The 20,449-nt window shown below is 29.2% G+C and overlaps 1 protein-coding gene and 1 long non-coding RNA gene across 2 annotated transcripts; one reads left to right on the top strand and one right to left on the bottom strand.

Moving 5' to 3' along the window:
* The first annotated feature begins 4,354 nt into the window (after nucleotides 1-4,354).
* On the top strand, nucleotides 4,355-9,469 carry LOC114385212 (putative tRNA pseudouridine synthase). The gene is made up of 7 exons (XM_028345232.1): nucleotides 4,355-4,655; nucleotides 4,745-4,780; nucleotides 5,117-5,229; nucleotides 5,334-5,482; nucleotides 6,164-6,308; nucleotides 7,291-7,722; nucleotides 8,793-9,469. The coding sequence occupies exons 1-7, from the start codon at nucleotides 4,388-4,390 to the stop codon at nucleotides 9,207-9,209; spliced, it is 1,560 nt and encodes a 519-aa protein (XP_028201033.1). The 5' UTR covers nucleotides 4,355-4,387; the 3' UTR covers nucleotides 9,210-9,469.
* Nucleotides 9,470-14,968: 5,499 nt separating this feature from the next.
* LOC114383455 lies at nucleotides 14,969-15,927 on the bottom strand. Its single transcript, XR_003660511.1, has 2 exons — nucleotides 15,778-15,927; nucleotides 14,969-15,199 (listed from the first exon to the last, which is right to left on the bottom strand). It is a non-coding gene; the product is annotated as an uncharacterized LOC114383455 (long non-coding RNA).
* Nucleotides 15,928-20,449: the final 4,522 nt, after the last annotated feature.

Raw genomic sequence — 20,449 nt, 5'->3', positions numbered from 1 at the left:
TAAATACATCATGAGTCATCCAAATAAATATTATTGTGCCTTACAAAACTATAACCATTGTCAACATCAAACTATCTCAACAGGTAAATATATCACGCACAACCTAAATAAACATAGCAATTATACACTATGTCTAAAAATGATAAATAATATGTGAAATATCATCAGGTTGTTCTATTGTAGAAAGTCTCTTAGGGACAAGGTACTTTAAGGAATGGATGTCAATACGTAAAAGCTCACATGAGCAGTTAAGTGACATCATGTTCTTTCCATATCTCTTAAATGAGTAGCCAAAATTGTAAGAAATTACGTAAAACAACATATGAATTTATTGTGAGCACACAAGAAAATATAAGTCATCTTATATACCAAATCCTCTAAAGTTTTCAACCAATCTTCCATGTACTGTGGTCTCTTATGATGGTGTGACGTCTCTTATGTAAAATTTGATTAAATAATAAAAAATTCTATTTTGATATACAAGATGAGTAAAAGAATTTCTTCAAAAGCGATTGAAATATGATAAAAAAAAATTTAAGAAAGTTGATTGTGTAATCAAAGAGATGTATTTCAATTGGAATTGATAATTTCATTCAGGCACGTCAATTGGAAAGTGCCGGGGAGCAAGATATTTTTCGACAATTGAAGTGTAAGTTGACACGATTGTGAAAAAGTTATACGAAAATAATTATTAGTATCAAATCAATGTATTTAGGAATATCATTGTATACATATTGAAATCATATAATTTGACGGTTAGTATTAGAAGTCTATAAATAAAACTATTGACGACCAATTTTTGGGGGATTGAAACACTATCACTTAATTCCTCAAACACCAACAACGCCTTCCATTGAAAATTGGCTACAATCTCATCAAGTAAGTGTGTATGTATTATCAAATCAATGTATTTAGGAATATCGTTGTATGGATGTTGAAATCATATAATGTGACCATTAGTATTAGAAGTCTATAAATAAAATTATTGACGGTCAATTTTCACGAGATTGAAACACTATCATTTAATTCCTCAAACACCAACAACGCCTACCATTGAACATTGGCTACAATTTCAGCAAGTCAGTGCATATGTATTCAATTTCTATCCTTTATGAATTCATGTTTACTTAGTTTACTGCACATTTTTAAACCTTATACTTTTTTCAATCTTCATTTCTTCTCAAAACTTTATTTTTCCAATCTCAACTTCTTATTGCTTTTAGAATTACTATCGAAATTGAAATTATTATAAAAATAACCTTTAAATTAAAAATACTATTATCAAGTTTCCTTACTAATCATCTTATGAACTATTATATTACTATTATAAAAATGGATGTCTTTATCAAAATTATAATTTTTATATGCATTAAATATTAGACAATTCTCTGATAAGTTGAAAATTATAAACTTGTTTATTTAATTAAAAAGAACTCACAAACGAGAATTAATTATATGTCTCATCTTTAAACATTTTTTGTTAATAGAATCATTCAGTAAAAATTCATTTATTATTTCAAAAATGTTTTCTTTTCGAGGAATAAATATAATTTTCACAATTAACAAATGGTCTCTTGAAAGTTAATGCAGTAGATGTCTATGTGCACACAATCTATTGACAACCTTGACACAAACTTTGGTGAACATCATGTGATTATCACAACCACGACATGTATACACTACTTGAGTAAAGCTTACAAAATTTAGTTAATATATGAACAAATTTCCTTAAATATCAACATCGTATTCTAAGCATAATTTAATTAACAATCAATCAAATAATATATAAAAGATCAATCATTATGAATCATCATATTGATGATAAGACAACATTTGCGTAATGCATTTAGATTCACTCAATGAAGACTATTTCAACAACTTGAACGTTCAACATGAAGACTTTCTTTAATATGATACAATAATAATGGATCACATGAATCCTCAACACAACATGTGTCATAAATCATTAAAGAATGACGTACAACTAATCTATGAAAATGTAGAAGTGGTTTGTCACTTGTGACATATCACTTGACCCCACCAACTCTTTGACACTAGGTTAAAGGTCCTACCAAGTAATCCTAACTTAGGTGGATGACCACACCATGCTTACAATTGTGGGCTCATGCTTGATGCATGTATACAACATAAATGTCAATAGTTATAACAACAATCTTAACAAAGATTTCATCATGGATGTACTTAGATGCCCTTGAGGTTTAAGATACAAATTTATGTTATTTTTATGTTCTACAAATTATGTTATATCAGTCATGCAAATGGATTGAGATTTACTAGGAAATATTCATAAATCAATAGTGAAAGAACATTCTTTATGGTGTAATCAATTTATATGATTTAAGTTATGAAAAAAGTTTAGTTAATATAAACTAAACACAACTAATTAAGATTAAGTTAATTTATGTTATTTTTATTTTCTACAAATTAAGTCATATTAGTCATGTGTTGATGGATTGACAAGTACATCAATTAGTCCCAAATAGTAAAGTTAAAATAGTAATCTGAGTGTCGAATCCACATAAACTTTATTTGTACTTAGGTAAATTGATATTTTATTAATAAAAGAAGTGAAAGAAAATTGACTGGAAAATGTTATAAGAAAAATGGTAATTTAAATTGACAAAAAAAGATTATGAGAAAAACAGTAATTTAAATTGACAGAAAATTAAATTAAACAAGAATTTAAATTGATTAATTAAAGACAAAAAATTAGAGAACCCAATAATATTGGGAACTTAGCCTACTAGGACTACTCTTTGATATAATGTTAATGATTTTTCTTTATTTATAATTATTTCAATTTACACTTGCATCTACTAGTATACTCTAACTTTGGTTCCCGCATGAAAGAGCCTAATTTATCTATTTTTTCTCCAAGATCTTTTTGCAGAATTAAAATAGTAAATTGCATTAAGAATAAAGATGTATAACATGCTAAACAAATATCAACCTATCTCTAGTGATAATTTTATTTAGATACCCGTTCCCAGTTCTATTAGAAAATAAAAAATAATGTCTGTTAACACTATCCTTAAAACTTATCATGCAAATGGGTGATCAAGTCACAAACAATAATATTAAGCACAAGAAAAGATAATGCAAATGTAATATTCGTAAATAGATAGAAAAAATCAAGATTAGTTAGCTATCAAGTTCCCAACAAAAGAGATTTAGTCTCTCATAATCATAGGAGACTTTATAATTACAAGAGGAGAATATTTAATAAAGAGAAATAAAATAAGAGAAGGAAATGAAAGGAAGGAATGACTCCTAATGATTACTTCTCCTTCTTCTTACCTTCTATAAGCAATTGTATTCTCTGATGTGTTTTTTCCTTCTTCTCTCTTCTTCTAAGTGCATATTAGATTAGATTAGCTTAGCTAAGTGGATTTCTTGTGTTAAGTCCGCCTTTACATTCCTAAATTAGTTTGTTTTTCTTAATTAGCCTACTTTCCTTAATTATCCCTACTTTCTTCAATTATCATGCTTTTTTTGGGTTTTATTTTATTCATTAAATATCATAAATTCATCATTTTTAATATTTTATGCACAAAAATTTAAATGATGTTAATGTAACAATTATTTTCTCAAAAAAGAAGAATTAGGAGGAAAAAAATTATAAATTCTTATATAATTTAATCGTAAAATATACTTATAATTAGTTGTTATCATCGTGCAAATAGATTGAAACTTATCGGGAAACAGTCATAAATCAACACTGAAAGAAGATTCTTATGATGTAGTCAATTTATATGATTTAAGTTATGAACACAAGAGTAATTTCTTTTGACTATAGCACATATTTTTTTTTATTTAAAATTCATAATTAAGATTAATTTGAACACATTAGAATCTCATTCAATAGTTCAAAATTATTTTCACCAAAATCAATTTTAATAAACTTTAAACAAACTAATAAATACCATGTAACAAAAAATAAATAAATACTAAATGCTTAAAGACTGTAAAATTGTTATTAAATTAAATCTAAGCTAATTTTGAATATCAAACTCTTATTCTATTTTTCCTTAATCAGTGCCTTAAAAAAATATTGGTTACAAAATATTTAATTAAATACATATATTATTTATCTTAAAAATATTAAATTATGCAATAATCATTATAAAATTTATATTAAGATTAATTCCTAATTTGTTTTTTTGAAAAGCAAGAGTAATTCCTAATTAATTAACAATTTTACTTAATATAAAAATTAAACACACAGTGAAATGGTAATCCAGATTCCAGAGTGGCACTTAGCCAAAGAGAAAAGTACGATAATTGCATTATTTAACGTGAGCATACCACGAACATGTTATTGTGTTGGCAATGCGTAACAGATAAGAGTTCAAAGAAAGAGTTGAAAATGGCGAGTAGCTGTGTTTCTTCTTCGCCTCACTCTCTTTCAATTCCAACTCGTGTGAGAGAAAACAGAAGAATATCCACTATGGTGGCAATGCTTTTCCCTTCTTCTTCTTCTTCATTGCCATTTCTGCTTCTGCCTCCAATACTCTTCAAATGTTTCTGTGCTTCCACTTCCACTCAGTCCCTTCCAACCCCTTCTGAAAAGTGGGAACCTTTTCTCAAGAAAAAGGTGGTAATGAGAGTTGGTTATGTTGGAACCAATTTTAGAGGTTACCCTCCCCAACTCTTTCTTTTTTCTTTCAAATTTTATTTCTTTTCTGAATTTCTGGCTAATTTTATTTCCTGGGGTAATTCGCAGGTCTGCAGATGCAACGAGATGAACACAGATTATCCAGTGAGACCGTTTTTCTCTGTTACCTTTTAGAAAATCACCAGTTACAATTTTAGTTTTGTTTGAAAATTTAATTGATGAAGATGAATATGGTTCTATTATGTTGGCTAGTGTTTTGGTTTGGAATTTGGAATCATATGGTGTTATGAACTAATAAGTACTGTGGTGAAATTCTGATGTGTGTTTTGTTTGTTATTTAAATTTATTATGTTCTGTTTCCAAGTGAACAAAGTTTGATACTTTAATGTAAGCTCTGATTGCTGGCATACACTTAATTCAGCCTAGCCCATGTGAATCAATGGAGTGTTACTAAAGCATTACAATTTTGACATGATGTAGCTATTGAGAAAGAACTGGAAACTGCGATATTCATGGCCGGTGGCATGCGTGATAGTAATTTTGGGGACTTGAACAAAGTGAAATGGGGCCGGAGTAGCAGAACTGATAAAGGAGTGGGTAACCTTCTCGCTATTCCCTTTATGAATTGGTTGTCATTATTTCTGTTTTTACATATCTTAATTTTTTTTCCACTTTTATTATGATGTGCTTGTGCTAGGTGCATTCTCTGGCAACAATAATAGCTTTTAAGATGGAAATCCCTGAGAATGCATGGAAAGGTGATGACTATGGCATTGCACTTGCGAACCGCATTAACTCTTATCTTCCTAATACTATCAGAATTTTTAGCATACTGCCTTCAACGAAGTAAGATAGTCTCTGCTTGGTTATACATAAATTATAATGCTTGATTTCTTGAGGTCATTTCATAATTTAATTTCTCTTCTCATATCTTGATTATTGAGTGGTAATGCATCATGTGCTTCTATAGATTAAATGAGTGATGTTTTTTTTTCCTGCATCTCATTATTTCTCCATTTTTAATAGTTATTTGATAAGGAATGCCACACTAACATTTGTCACTAGGAAATTGATAATTTAGCAAAACTAATTTGGAATTGACTACTCAACTAAGTTCTGTAAGGATATATGAGCTCTTGTTTCAGAGCCCAATATGTATTGTAGCTAGTATCTGTGACAAATCTGTGATTACTTCCTATCAGTTTGAAAATTAAAAGCTCCAATTTGTTTTACATGCCCTGCAATTGTTATACAAAGGCTTGTCTGTTTAATGTATGTATAAAATGTTCAGATTAAAAATGCCATCCATGGGATTATAACAACCAAAGCTTTTTCCTCACTATGTGGGGATAGAGTTGATCCACGGGATTATGCACAAAAACACATGCACAAAGAAAAAAATTATTCATTTGGACTATCGGTTGACTTGTGATTTTTCAGGTGGCTCATAAATTTAAAGTGTTCCTTGATTTTTAATTACCCCTCTCTTATTGTTATTTCTAACTTCTTAGTTTTGGGTTGTTTTAGGAGATTTGATCCTAGAAGGGAGTGCAATTTGCGGAAATATTCTTATCTCCTCCCTGCTGATATAATAGGAATCCAGAGTCATTTTAGCCAGGATGAAATTGATTTTCATATTTTGGAGTTCAACAGTATACTTAATGTTTTTGAGGTATACTAATTTTCATTTGTATTTTGTTTAGTTGTTGTTGCTGAATTATTCATTTGTCTTAATATAGTTTATGAATTTAATTTAGTTGGTTTAAACCTTAGTTAAGGTAGTGATCCCTCATCCCTCCTAATTTATTATAGTAAAAATGTGTGGCTTTTCCTGAAATGAATTCTCTGGTTTACATCTCAGTTTCTTCTAAGCATGCTTACTGAATAATTTTTCTTTGTGGCTCTTTAAATTTATGTGCTAATTAAGTTGATTTCTTCCTTCTAGGCTAGTTTTCTTCCGCAAGATGTATACGATATGCATAATAATGATATGATGGTTTAAACCTTGAGCTCTTGCATGCCTACAAATCCTTCTCCACTAGCCCTCATCTAGTGGTTTTTACTTTACATTTCCATTGTTGTCTGATAGGAACCCTTAGAAATTGGGGAAAAGAATCTCAAGGAGTAAGATAAAAGAAGAACAAGTCATCAGAATATAGTTCTTTATTGAGAAAGAATAGGAAAAGAATTACACAAGGAGCACTCTCCTTCACACTGAGTAAACTCAGTCACACTAATGAATTCCCAAAAAACTCCCCCCATTTCCCTCAATAGCCTAGCAACTATCTTTCTGACTAAGTCAACTACAGTTATTATTCTCTTTTAATTTCTTCTTTCTGTAGTAGACCTGTAGGACTCTTATATTCTCTGCTGGCTGCTCATTTGCTTGCCTAACATTGTCTCATTAAACCATGAAATGGAAAATAAAATATTAAATATTGAAGAGATATTGTAGCTGTTATTCCCTTTATTTACAATTTCTATCAAGTGCAGGTTCTAACTTTATTTTCCGTATTTTCTATCTTTACGAGCCTAACTTAACTGTGACTGGGGACTGTGTATGTATTGTTAACAAGGGAAGAAGATGATGAGTACATAATGTTTAAAATCAGGTATTTATTTACTTTTTGTATCTGTTGATGTTATTATTGCAGGGAGAGCATCCTTTCCATAATTATACTGTTCGGTCTAAGTACAGGAAAAAATACCAAGTAAGGCAATCATCTGGAAATGATGGCATGCCAGATAGAATAGGATCATCTAGTTTGGCATCAGCTTGTGAATCAGAGAGTGAAGAAAGTGATGATGATGATGATGATGATTTTGTGAGTGGCAGACCAACCACATTAAGTGACAAAGAAGAGAGCCACAAGCCTCCAGAGTCTAGTGAATCCAATGGCTTCAGTAGTCAAAACTCTACTGTAGTAGTTCGTGCAAAATGGCTATATGAACCAGATGAGACAGATAGATTAAATGCTTCTCATTTCAGAAAGGTGTTTCGTTGTTCTTGTGGGAAGTTGGAAACATCTCTTGGGTATGACTATGTTGAGGTCCATGTATGGGGGGACTCCTTCATGTTGCATCAAGTAAGTCTCAGTTGATTTTAACTCGTAAGAGTTTAATTTTGACTTAAGCACATTATCATCTAATTATGGTTTTTCACATTATTAAATAGTTTGACTATGATAACAGCAACCTAGGAGGTCAAACTCTTAAAGTTATGTGACACATGATTGAATAATAGTGTAAAGAAGTTTTAAATTGACAGAGGATAATAAATAGTCCAACATTTAGTTTTCCCCTTGATTATTTTTTTTTTCAAAATTTTTTTATGGTTCAGTATGTTTATCTTTTAAACTGTATGTTTATGGCCTACTATTATTATAAATTTATGTACATTATGATGTAATTATGTTTTGTCATATCATTAAATAGTTTGACTATGATAACAACAACCTAGGAGGTCAAACTCTTATAATTAATTATGTGACACATAATTAGATAATAGTGTAAAAAATGTTTTAAATTGACAGGATAATAATTAGTCAACACTCCAATTCCAACTTTTAATTTTTCCCTCGATTGTAATTCGTTTTCAAAACTGTTTTATGGTTTCGTATGTTTATCTTTGAAGCAGTATGCTTATGGCAATTTTTCATTATATGCATTCAATACTTTTAGATACATTTGACTTGTTAATTTGCAGACACACATTCTTTGATGTGAAAGTTATCATGATTTGCCTTGGTTTGCTTCACATAATTTCTGTAATGTCAAAAGATATGTTCACAATATACTAGGAAGGAGGTTGTTGTTAAACTAATTAAAATCTTCAACAACCATTTTATCAGTGTTGATGGATAAATTAAACTGTTTATCTATGTACCTTGAGGTGCATGAAATAAGCCAGATTGCATCTAAAGCTCCTAAACAGTCTTCTAATTCCCAGTGCTAAAGTACAGATGTATATATAGAGTAAAGACCAAGTTTTTAGGTAACTAAAAGTCTAAAACTAAAGAAAGTACTTTGGGTGCTTTTCTGTACATCCAACAAAATATAGCTTTATGCATTTAATGGTTCTACTAGTTGAATGCTCTCATCATTTGACATTAACCTTATTCACACAATCACACTGACTTACTGAATGACTCTTCAGATACGCAAAATGGTTGGGACTGCTGTGGCTGTAAAGCGCAACTTAATCCCAAGAGATGCCATTTTGTTGTCACTCTCCAAGTTTTCGCGGATTGTCTTCCCCCTTGCCCCCCCAGAAGTTCTGATTTTGAGGGGAAATGCTTTCAAAATGAGAGCAAGTGCTGGAAACTTTACGCGGCAAGAAATGGTGTCTATGGTTGAATCAGAACCAATTCTCAAAGCAGCTGACGAGTTCTACACGTCTGTTGTGTTGCCTGAAGTGTCAAAGTTCCTAGACTCATCAAGCTCTCCTTGGGCAAAATGGGTTGAGAATTTGGATAAGTACTCAAGCATTCCAGATGTTGAGTTGGATGAAGTCAGAAAGGCTTGGAAGACTTGGAAGGAAAATTTCAGGGTAAAGTCAGAATCAGAGGCATAGTGCATACATGTGTTCAGTTATGGAATACTTGTGAGCAAACTTCACATCCTTTTCTTGTTCTGCTTGCTAAGGTGTAAGGGACTAGGGAATGAAATCATGCATCATCTAGTCAAGTCAATTGAACACGGCTACATGTAAAGCTGTGTATGTATAACTAATTTCCTTTTAATAACAATGGGATGAAAAGAAAGGCTATGTGCATGGTTTGCAAACCAATGCGCCACTCCATTTCCCTCTAGAATGGTATGGCTGATTCTAAATTTTCAGTTTATACCATATCTTACATGCACATACTATATATAAGAGATAAGAGATAACAAACGAATGCAAGACATAGCATTATATCAGTACTCTTTTTTTATATAAAACTAGTAAGGTACCCGTGCATTCGCATGGAACAATACCATGGAAAGATAACTACAAAGCAGAAAACTAAGATTGACCACAAAAATCCCTCATCCAACACTCCCGCACATCAAGAGATTGACCACAAAAAACCAAGTGATTTTTTGGGAAAGCTGAGAATAATGGAACTTTTTTTTTAAGCCAAAAACAGTTACAGTGATTTGCCACTAAGTTGGATTCATGACATGTGGACTATAGATACAATACAATACAACTTCCACTCACGATTCATAAGTGCTTTTATTCTAATGATAATGATAGTCATGCATGTTCTGTTTTATCTCTTCAATTACTTTTCATCCTATAGCTAGAAACAGTAACTTATATCTATAGGCTACTTATCATGAGTGATGGTCTAGTCTTGGTGGGAATTACTGTCACTCTTTTTTTCCGTATGCATAAATATAATAATATAAATAACATTTGTCGTAACAAAAGTATTTTTAATATTTTGTTTCTCTTGAAGGTAAGTTTAATCATCACTTGGAACTGATATTCATGTACTAAAATAATTTTAATTCCGTGCTATGTTGAGGAATTTTAATATTTTCTTAGTATTTAATTAACTGGAGGCATTATTAAATATTACACGCAATAAGAAATTAGATCAAATATAGCCAAAAACATTAGAGTAGGACTATTATAGCTTATTTCTGGTGATCACAAGCAGAAAAAGTTTAGAAGAAAAGAGATACTACATATATATTGAAGAACCAAACTTTATATATATATAAGCTTATCAATAAATTCTTCATGGCCATGAACCAGAGACCTTGCGTGGCGGTGGCCGGAGTGTTTCTGTATGCGGGTCACCACTTGAAGGAGGAGCTGGTGCACTGTTACAAAACAAGTCATCTCATTACAACTTTGAACTTAGTTATATTGTGGTTAATAAAAATTATATAATGCTTCAAGGAATCGACAAAGAGTAAACCCTATTTTAGTTTTTGAGTTTGTGAGATAATGCCATATTAATTCCTGAAATTAAAAAAATATCAAATAAACTCTTGAAATTCATTTTTTTAGTTAGATTAGTTTTTATCCTTATCACTGTTAATGGCTATAATGATAGTTATAAAGTTTATAAACTATAATAATAATATTTTAGAAACTAAAATAGCAATAATTTTAATTTCAGGAATTTATTTAATTTTTTTAAACTTCAATAACTATTATAATAATGTTTTACAAATTCCAGAACTAATTAAAATGAGAATTTACTTGATTGCAAAAAGGGTTGTGAGAAAAGTAATTACTTGGGAGCAACAGAGGGATTGATGAGAAGCATAGCCAGGAAGAACAGGACTTGAAGAAACCAAAAAAATTTCATGTTTGAATGTCTGTGAGGATGAGAAAATGTATGGAGGCAACGCTTGCATGGGATGAATGGACTTATTGTGTTTATATATATACACTACCCACAATGCATATATAATATATATAATGGCTTAGCTTGATAATCACAACAACTCAAAGTAAACTAAGATTGATAAATTTGAACCAAATTAATTACAACTTGTTGGCTGGTTCAATTATTGGATTACTTTATCTTTTCCAATTCAATCTAATTCCATCACTCGGTCAATTTTACTTTTTTTAAACTTTTAAATTATACGTTTTACACTTTCGTGTTTAAACTTTTCTTCTATTTTTATCTTTTTTGTTCATTCACATTGGCCTTATTTGTTGTTATTATGTGTCTTTGGTCAAATGAAATATTATAATTGTATAAAAAGTATTACTACATTAGTCAAAAAAATTATAGCGTAGAATTAACTTTTTTTACTTGCACTAATTGAAGAATTCAAAATTTTATATAAAAAATAAACAATATATTAATATGTAAAGTTTAAACCGAACAAATTAACAGTGTTAAATAAAGGACTTAAAAGTTTTTTTAAAATTTTCATAGACCAAATACAATAAAATTATTTTTAAAAGTAAAATCAATATAAATTTTAAAGAACTAAAATATATTTATAACCCTAACTATTTTTTTGAATATGTGTACACTAAAAAATCACAATACACAATTTCTAGAAGCTAGCTTTTAATTTTCAGTGGGATAAGATTGTTAAATGAGAAAATCAGGCGTTAAAGTGGGGTAGTTAAATGTCCCTCAAAATTCAAATTAATGACATAGAGTCAAAATCTAGTAACCAAGAAAAGATCATTATTTGTTGGATTACAAAAAGTATGAGAAAATGGTTTGTTTTTCTGCTTATTTTTATTGTGAGTGGCGGGGCCATGACACAAGATTAGTTCATGCACCCTATACTCATTGGTAGGCCTCACCATCGTCTCTGTAGTGCGCATGGAAAAATGCTAAGGGATGAGTATTACCAATGGTCCTCTTTGGTATTTGGAAAAACTGCTTAACCTTGTCCAATTGGACAAGATACTCGAATAAATTACAAGTTATTTTGACTCAAATTAAGCCACCTTAACCTTATCCAAAATGCTAAGGGAGTAAAGGTATTATCAATATTGGTCCTTTTTGGTATCAGAAAACTGCTTAACCTTGTCCGATCATTCAATGGATGAGAAATGTAGATTTGGTAATTATAGCTGATGGAATTTTGTGATATAATTAACAGTGCCATAAGTTGAGATTTAATAATATATAGCATAATGTTTAGAGTTGGGTGAATTTGTTACACAATTTAGATTAAAGATAGTTTACACATATGTATGAAATTTTGTAGACTTATGTAGCCTATAAAACAAAATAGCTTTAGAACTTGCTTATATACTCTTAAATTTAATTATACATCCAAAATTTAAAATTATAGTATTTCTAGAATATTTTGGTTAGTACTTCCTTTCTTTTGTGTTTCAAAGTATTGATCATCAACTAAATGTTATCCTCATATAATGCACGGGACAAAGTTGAACTTGAAAAAGCTAAATGTATAAATTACATCTGCACGCCTTCTTCTGGATATGTATAACTTCTTTCTTTGCTAAGTTAATTGCATTTGGTAGGAACCCAATCAAGCACCACCTTCTAAGCTAAAGCATTACTTCCATTAAACTTTTATATACATACATATATATATATATATATATATATATATATATATATATATATATATATATATATATATATATATATATGCAAAAATAATTAATTTCACACTAATTAAAAAAAGTTAGTTGATATCATTTAATTTTTTCAATCTCAAGTGAAAATAAAATTATTTTTAAAATATTTTTTATTGAAATTTGTTATTATAAATAAAAATGAGTCATTGAAAATATAATTAAGATTAAATGAATGATATTTTAGGAATAATAACATTAAATAAGATAAAATTAATTAGATTTATTTATATTTAACTCCAGCATATAAGATCACTTTTTTGTTTATATATAAGTCTAGAGGTAGTACATAACTCTCAAAGACACTATTTATTCTTGATTAAAATATATTTTTCGTTTTCATAAATATGAAAATATTTAGAATTCGTTTGTATAAAATTATCAATACATTTTTCATCCTCATCAAAATCGAAATGAATTATTTTTTTTGTCTAGAGAAAGATTCAAATATTTGAACCTATGTGGGTTACTTTTTTACATCGGTTATATACACAAATAATATAAAAAATATCATATTTTATACCAATTATATGCATAATCAATATAAAAAATATCATACTTACATTGGTTATTATAGACTTATATACATAATTAACAAATATAAAAGTGATCATCGTAAATTGGGATTTATCCAAACCTATGTTTAGTAAAAAAATAACACATTTCAATTTTATTGGGATAAAAAATGTATTAAAAATTTTATAACAACAAATTTAAAATATTTTTATATTTACGAGAAAAAATATATTTTCTTTTTTTATTAAGTATGGCTTCGTCTCTTGAATAATTATAACTTCACAATCGTGTCTATAGGACAAAATTCAGATATGACTCTGTTTTGGTTTTGGAAATCTAACTAGTGGTCCTTTATAAATTCATTCACCATAGGTTTTTCTTAACATGGCACTACAGGGGATTTGTTGTATTCACACATTTTTCTCTTGACATGATTAGTATTGTGGTGACTTGTTCAACATTGGGAACCTAAACTATTTTTTTCTCGATATATAAACTCCGTAAAGGGTTATATTTTGAATTACAAAAAAAAAGAATATATTTTGGGTGTTTTTCACTACAAATAATAAAATATATCTTTATGCGTTTCTTGGTTATACTTGTTGATCGAATTCATTCATTGTTGGACATTAACATTATTCATGCAATCACACTGACTGAATGATTAACCAGATAGCAAAAAATGACATCATTTTGTTGTCACTCTCCAAGTTCAAAATGAGATCAAGGGATGGAAACTTTACTGGGCAAGAAATGGTGTCTATGGTTGAGTCAGAACAAATTCTCAAAGCATTTTGGGTTCTACATGGTTGTTGTATTGCCTGAAGTGTCAAAGTTCCACTTCTTCTGTTCTGCTTGCTTGATCATATTCATATCATTGAAGGGTGTCCTTAATTATCATTTAGGGAATGAAAATCATGCAACATTTTAGTAAAGTCAATTGAACACGGCTACATGTAAAGCTGTGTAGTATATAATGAGGGTTTTTTTTCAATTGCCAAATGCTAACTAATTTCCTTTTAATTGCAATGGGATGAAAGGCCACGTGTGCATGTGGCTTGCAATGCTGCACTTCATTGCCCTCAAGAATGGTATGGCTGATTCCAACTTTCTAGATTATACCGTATGTTACATGAACATACTATAAGAGATGATCTATGTACTTTGAATAATTCAAAATAAGGTGAAGTGGGGATGTGACCGAATATATTATCGATCAGTCTCGAATCTCTATTTAATGAATTTCTTGTATTAAGAAGGCACTGTCCAAATGAGTTCTTCAGAAAGTTTTTTGTTTTTTTTTTCCAATAGCAATACTGAAAATTCAACTTAAGACTTCATATTATACTGTAAACATGTGAATTTAGTCTATCTTATTTAAAAATTCATGAAAGTTAAGAGGGACTAAGTTCATATATTTTTTCAAGTTTTAGGATTCATTAACTTGAAAGTACAAAGACTTTGTTGTAACTGCATTTGACCGAATGTATAAGAACAAAAACACATTTTTCCTACAAATAAATACTTCCACGGTAAAAAAGTTATTATAAATAATTTGGAGTTCTTGAAGTTAATAGTTTAATCATCACTTGCGAACTGGTATTCATGTACTAAAATAATTTTAATTCTGTTGTTATCTCGAGGATTTTCAGTATTTACTAACAGCATTCTTGATTAACTGGAGGCATTATATGTTGCACGCAACAAGGAAGATCAAAGTATTAATTGTACAAATATAGTCAAAAACATTGGAGTAGGACTATTCTTATTTCTGGTGATCCCAAGCAGAAAAGGTTTAGAAGGAAAGAGATATTACATAAATGTAGAAGAACCAAACTTTATATATATATATATATATAACTATAACTATATAAGCTTATCAAGAAATTCTTCATGGCCGTGAACCATCAGAGACCTTGGGTGGCAGTGGATGGAGTGGGTCTGGGCTTGTAGGAGGAGCTGGTGCTCTGTCACAAAACAAGCCATCTCATTACAACAACAAACTTAGTTATTTATGGTTAATAAAAATTATATATGAGGAGGATCAAGTACCCCTAACCAAGAGTAACTCTTCTATTCTCACTATTTTTTTTTAATTTAATGGCTAAAGTTATTTATTCATTATGATATTTAGATTTCAAGAAAATAAATGACTAAAATGAGGAATGATTCTTTTTAAATTACTCTTAATTTTTAATGCTTTAAGGACTCTGCAAAGAATAAACCATATTTTAGTTTTTGAATCTATGAGATAATGTCATATTAATTCTTGAAATTAAATGTTTTAGTTAGATTAGTTTTTGTTGTTATCTTTGTTAGAAATTATAATCATATAGTAAGCTGTAAAATTTAGAAATAGTAATAATAACAACAATAATAATAGTATAGTAAGTTGTATATTTCAGAAACTAAAATGAGAATAATTTGAATTTAGGGATTTATTTAATATTTTTCTAATTTCAATAACTATTATAACAACTCTCAAATTCAAAAACTAAAGTAAGAGTTTACTCAGTTGCAAAAAGGTTTTGAGAAAAGTTATTACCTGGGAGAAACAGAGGGGTTGATGAGAAGCATGGCCAGACAGAAGAGGCACTGAAGAAACCAAAAAAATCTCATGTTTGTATGTCTGTGAGGATCAGAAAATGTATGGATAATGGACTTCTTGTATTTATATGTATACTGGCCACAATGCATATTTTTCTGGTGATTAGGATGGATTGACTTGAGAATCACAACGACTCAAAGTAAACTAAATTGATAAGTTTGAACCAAATTAATTACAACTTGTTATCTTGTTGAATGATTAGATTAATTTATCTTTTTCAATCGAAACCAACTGGCAATTTTTTTAACTTTTGAATTTATACATTTTATCCTTTAGTTTAGTGTTTAAACTTTGAAAAAATACGCCATGTATTAACAAGCATAAAAGAGTTTTATATTCTCATTTAATTATAAATTATGATATATGGTAAATTAATTGTTGACTATAAAAGTCATATAAATAAAGATTTTTGATTGAGTAGCACTGTAGATCTATTTTAGATTGTTATTGCATGACTAATAAACTCTATAATTTTATATAATTAACAAAGAATAAAAATACTTGATTAAATAATAGAACTATTTTAGATTATTAGTGCCTTTTACTTTCTGGATTGTTTTTCAAACAATTTTTCATTTTAAAATATAAAAAATCTTAACTAATTTTTTTAATAATATCCTTAAGAAATAAATACATTAACAGACACTCTTTTTAGTCTTTTTAAGAGAACCAAATTAGAATTTTTCATTGATTTTTTTACAATAACCAAATTATAATGTATCTTACGTTATTTTTTTTCACAAAATATCCTTATTTGTGAAATATTTATCTGTTTTAAATAAACGAGTAATACATTGATGTCTTAACCTTATGGGAGTCTAACTTTGTTTCATATGTAGAGCACTTAGAAACTTTACTTTGTCTCTTCAAATGCATACTCAATAAAAATTAAATTAATAAATATATTACTGATAAGAGATTAAAAAGTTAAAGTCAATAAAAATATTTTTTAAAGAAAAGAAATAAGAGTATATATTATTAATGCAGGGAGTAATATTTAGAAAAGAACATATAAAATTTATATCAAACTTAACGTTACTAATTACTAAATTAACTAATTATTTTTTGGGGGACAAATTGACTAATGATCTTAATCCTCATGAATTAGTTAATTAGTTTTTATAAAAAGAACCAGAAAAGTCTATTGTTGTAACTATACAAAGTAGTTGATAAGAATATTTTAATCAAATAAAATTATTTTATCATGGAATTAATATAAAATAAATAATTTTTTAATATGTGTACCTTATCTTTAATGACAAATACAACTAGAGGAATAAACACTTTCTAGAAGCTAGCTTTCAAATTCAGTGCAATAAGATTATGAAATGAGAAAGTCAATAAAACATCTCCACTCGTCTATGTGTATGGCGAGCCGAGTTATTGGATCGGAATTTTAGTCAGCGAAAGGAAACAGTTAAAGACTTAAACGTCCTTCAAAATTCAAATTAATGACATGAGTCAAAAGTCTAGTAATTTAGCAAAGAATTTGATTTGTTGGATCACAAAAAAGTATGAGAAGCATTTTTACCCGAGATTAGTTGTTGCCCCTCACCAATCACCACCAACTCCTCTCTGTTTTCAATTCTCATTGGTTAGCTTCACCCTCATCTCTCCATGCATGGTGCGCATGGAAAAATGCTAGGGCATTGGAAAAACTGCTTGACCTTGTCCGATCATTCTGTATATGATAATTATAGACTGGAAAATTATAGCTGATGCAATTTTGTGATAATTAACATTTAACGGTGCTATCAGTTGTTGAAATAATGTCTGAAATTTAGTCATTTTAAAATTTTTTAAATTAGTTTAATTAATAAAAATAAGTTGAGATTTTTCACTATTTCAAGTACGTCATATAAACCTCACACATAAAATTCTTTAAGTCATAAACTATATAGGTACTTATATTCTAAGACACTGCATTATCAAAACATCATAACAAATCTCCAAAACAAAATTCAAGGATTCCTTTAAAAGAATAAATACAATATGGATTCATAATCATATTTAAATCCTAAACTGATTCTCACTAAGACAAAATATAAATAAATGACAAAGGGTTGGATTTCGCCCCTAAGCTCACCAACAAGTCCACATCACCATAAGTGACATGCTTCTTAGAAGTTATATCGTAATCTGTTCCTTTGTCAAATGACACAACCATTATAGTTCAATAGAAAAAATGGAAAGGTAAGCTCATTTTAAAAAAATCATATGTTGAAACATTGAATGATCATGATTTTAAAAGAGATATAGGAAAATCTTTCACATTCGATAATAATGTAATTATACAACTCATCAAGTAAACATATCATTCTTAAGTTATAATTATTAATATACGTGTCTAACTATCATGTTATGTCATGCTGACTCTTTACTTTAAAGAGATTTCACCTTTTTGAACGATTAACCTAAACATATCTCTTAACATAGTCACACATTGACCATTCGAGGAGACTCAAATTAACCTTATGAAAAATGTGTGATATTATCGAAAATGGATGAACGTGGATAGTGACTTACCTTAGTAAAGTTTGCAAGGATCTTAACCTATATAGGGGTTCGCCCATTCGATCATCCATTCTATATGTCATTTCATAGTTAGTCACCACGATAACCTCCAGCACTAGGCTGAGAGCCTTCTTAGTACCCCTAACTTATGTGTCTACTCACATGTAATGTCATTTATTCATGTATGCATGATATGCTAATTCATTCAACAATCAACATACACCATCATAATCATATTCACCCATTCAACGCCAAAAAAAGAGGATATATCATATCATATATTCACCATTCATATGTTCATCAGACTTATGAATCCACCTATAGTTGAAATAATATAGTAAGATATTCCAACACCTTGAATTCTTACTTTCATCACACCAAAATCTTCTATCAATGTAAATTTCATGATCTCATCATAAAAATCAACTTTACTTCTTCTTTATAACTCACAAAACAATTATATATGTATATATTTGGATGGGGTTTGGAAACTCTCAAGAAAACATTAAAAAAATAACATTTTGTCCAAATTTCAAGTAAGCCCAAGAATATAGCTTAAGCCAAATTTGTCTGGAGCTCATTATCACATACTGTCCAAAATTCGCTAAAGCTAAAAATTGTGGATTAAGCCATTTTTTTGTCTACAACTTAAATTTCTTCGAAAGTCCAAGCTTTTGATGCCATTAATGGCTACCCAAGCATCCAAAGCCACAATAAACACATCAATGATTAATATTTATGCTTCTAATCACAAAACTCCAACAAAAGAACTCAAGATTTAAACTAAACAACTCAAAACAATCAAAAATCAAGAAAATGGGTAAGCTTCCCTTACACGTATCCAAGATGATGACTCTTTGAAGAAGGAAAAAAAATGAATGAGCTTTGAGTCCAAGTGAGGAACTTTTCTCCCCTTCCACAACAACCACACTACATAAGCATCAACCAAACTCCAAAGCCAACCAAAAACAAAATTAAAACCCGTTAAAATCAAGCTTTTCCATGAAGTCCCATGGGTGCTCTAGAAAGATAAAAATGAAGAATAAGGGAGGACGAGGAAAAAAATACCACACCAAGGACAACTATGGAGTTCCAACAAGAAGGAAGAAGAATCTCCTTTGAATAAATACACCAAAAACTCAAAAACTCAAGGGTTGGGTTTCTTGGAGAAGAGGAAGTGAGTGAGAATGAAAGATTTTTTAGACAAATTTATGAAATATGAGGGTTTTTATAGGTTTATAACTCTATAAATTCTCTCTTTTCATACCTTGCCTCCTACTAACGCACCCACCCTTTCTCACAATTCAAAAGCCCATCCCTCTAGACCCAAACACACTAATACACATCCTCAAATCATAAAAAACATTAGTTAATTTATCTCAAGCACTTGAATTAAATTATGTATCTCTTGTAATTTAATTAAATCAATTGTAAATTAATTATAAAAAAAACATTGTTACAATTCACACCAAGGGACTAAAAATATCATTCTACAGATTTGAGGGACTAAAAAGATATTTAAGTCATCATTTGTTTTTAATCTCTATATTTTTATGACATATTTTGTTTTTAGTCTCATGATTTCATGTCATCCAATTTAGTCCTTGTACTTTACAAACAAACTTGTTTTTAGTCCTTCTTCACATATGATGTTGACATTATTTCCTATATGACAAATAGATTGTAGTGTCTATTTATTGAGTGAATTCATGAAAGTAACATTCAAGAAACAAATAAAATCATAAGATGAAATTTGTAACAACCTTTGAAGAATGATGATGGAAATGAAGACAAATGAGGATAGTGAAAGTTACCATTCAATGTGTTTAGGGAAGACATTAATAACATAAGAATAAAATAATTTTCCACATCATTTTAATCAATTTTAAAAAACCATTATGTTTGTCATGTCAAACAAAATTTAATGTTGTTTGTGAGAATTATGTGAGGAAAGACTAAAAATAATTTTTTTTTTTATAAAATAGAGAGTAAATTGGATGTTATGAAACTTTCATGACTAAAAACAAAATATCATAAAAATATAAAAACTAAAAACATATTTTTTCATTGAAGAAAGTGCTTCTTCCTTATGTAG

The sequence above is a fragment of the Glycine soja genome, chromosome 14 (assembly GCF_004193775.1).
Source record: "Glycine soja cultivar W05 chromosome 14, ASM419377v2, whole genome shotgun sequence".
Classification (NCBI taxonomy): Eukaryota; Viridiplantae; Streptophyta; class Magnoliopsida; order Fabales; family Fabaceae; genus Glycine; species Glycine soja.
Note: the sequence above shows the minus strand (reverse complement) of the source record. Positions and strands in the feature narration are given on the sequence as shown.

Excerpts from the sequence above, each read along its gene's own strand:
- LOC114385212 (XM_028345232.1), top strand. The coding sequence starts at position 4,388 with ATGGCGAGTAGCTGTGTTTCTTCTTCGCCTCACTCTCTTTCAATTCCA. Across the intron at positions 4,656-4,744 it reads TGTTGGAACCAATTTTAGAG|GTCTGCAGATGCAACGAGAT; the intron begins GTTACCCTCCCC and ends GGTAATTCGCAG. Across the intron at positions 7,723-8,792 it reads ACTCCTTCATGTTGCATCAA|ATACGCAAAATGGTTGGGAC; the intron begins GTAAGTCTCAGT and ends ATGACTCTTCAG.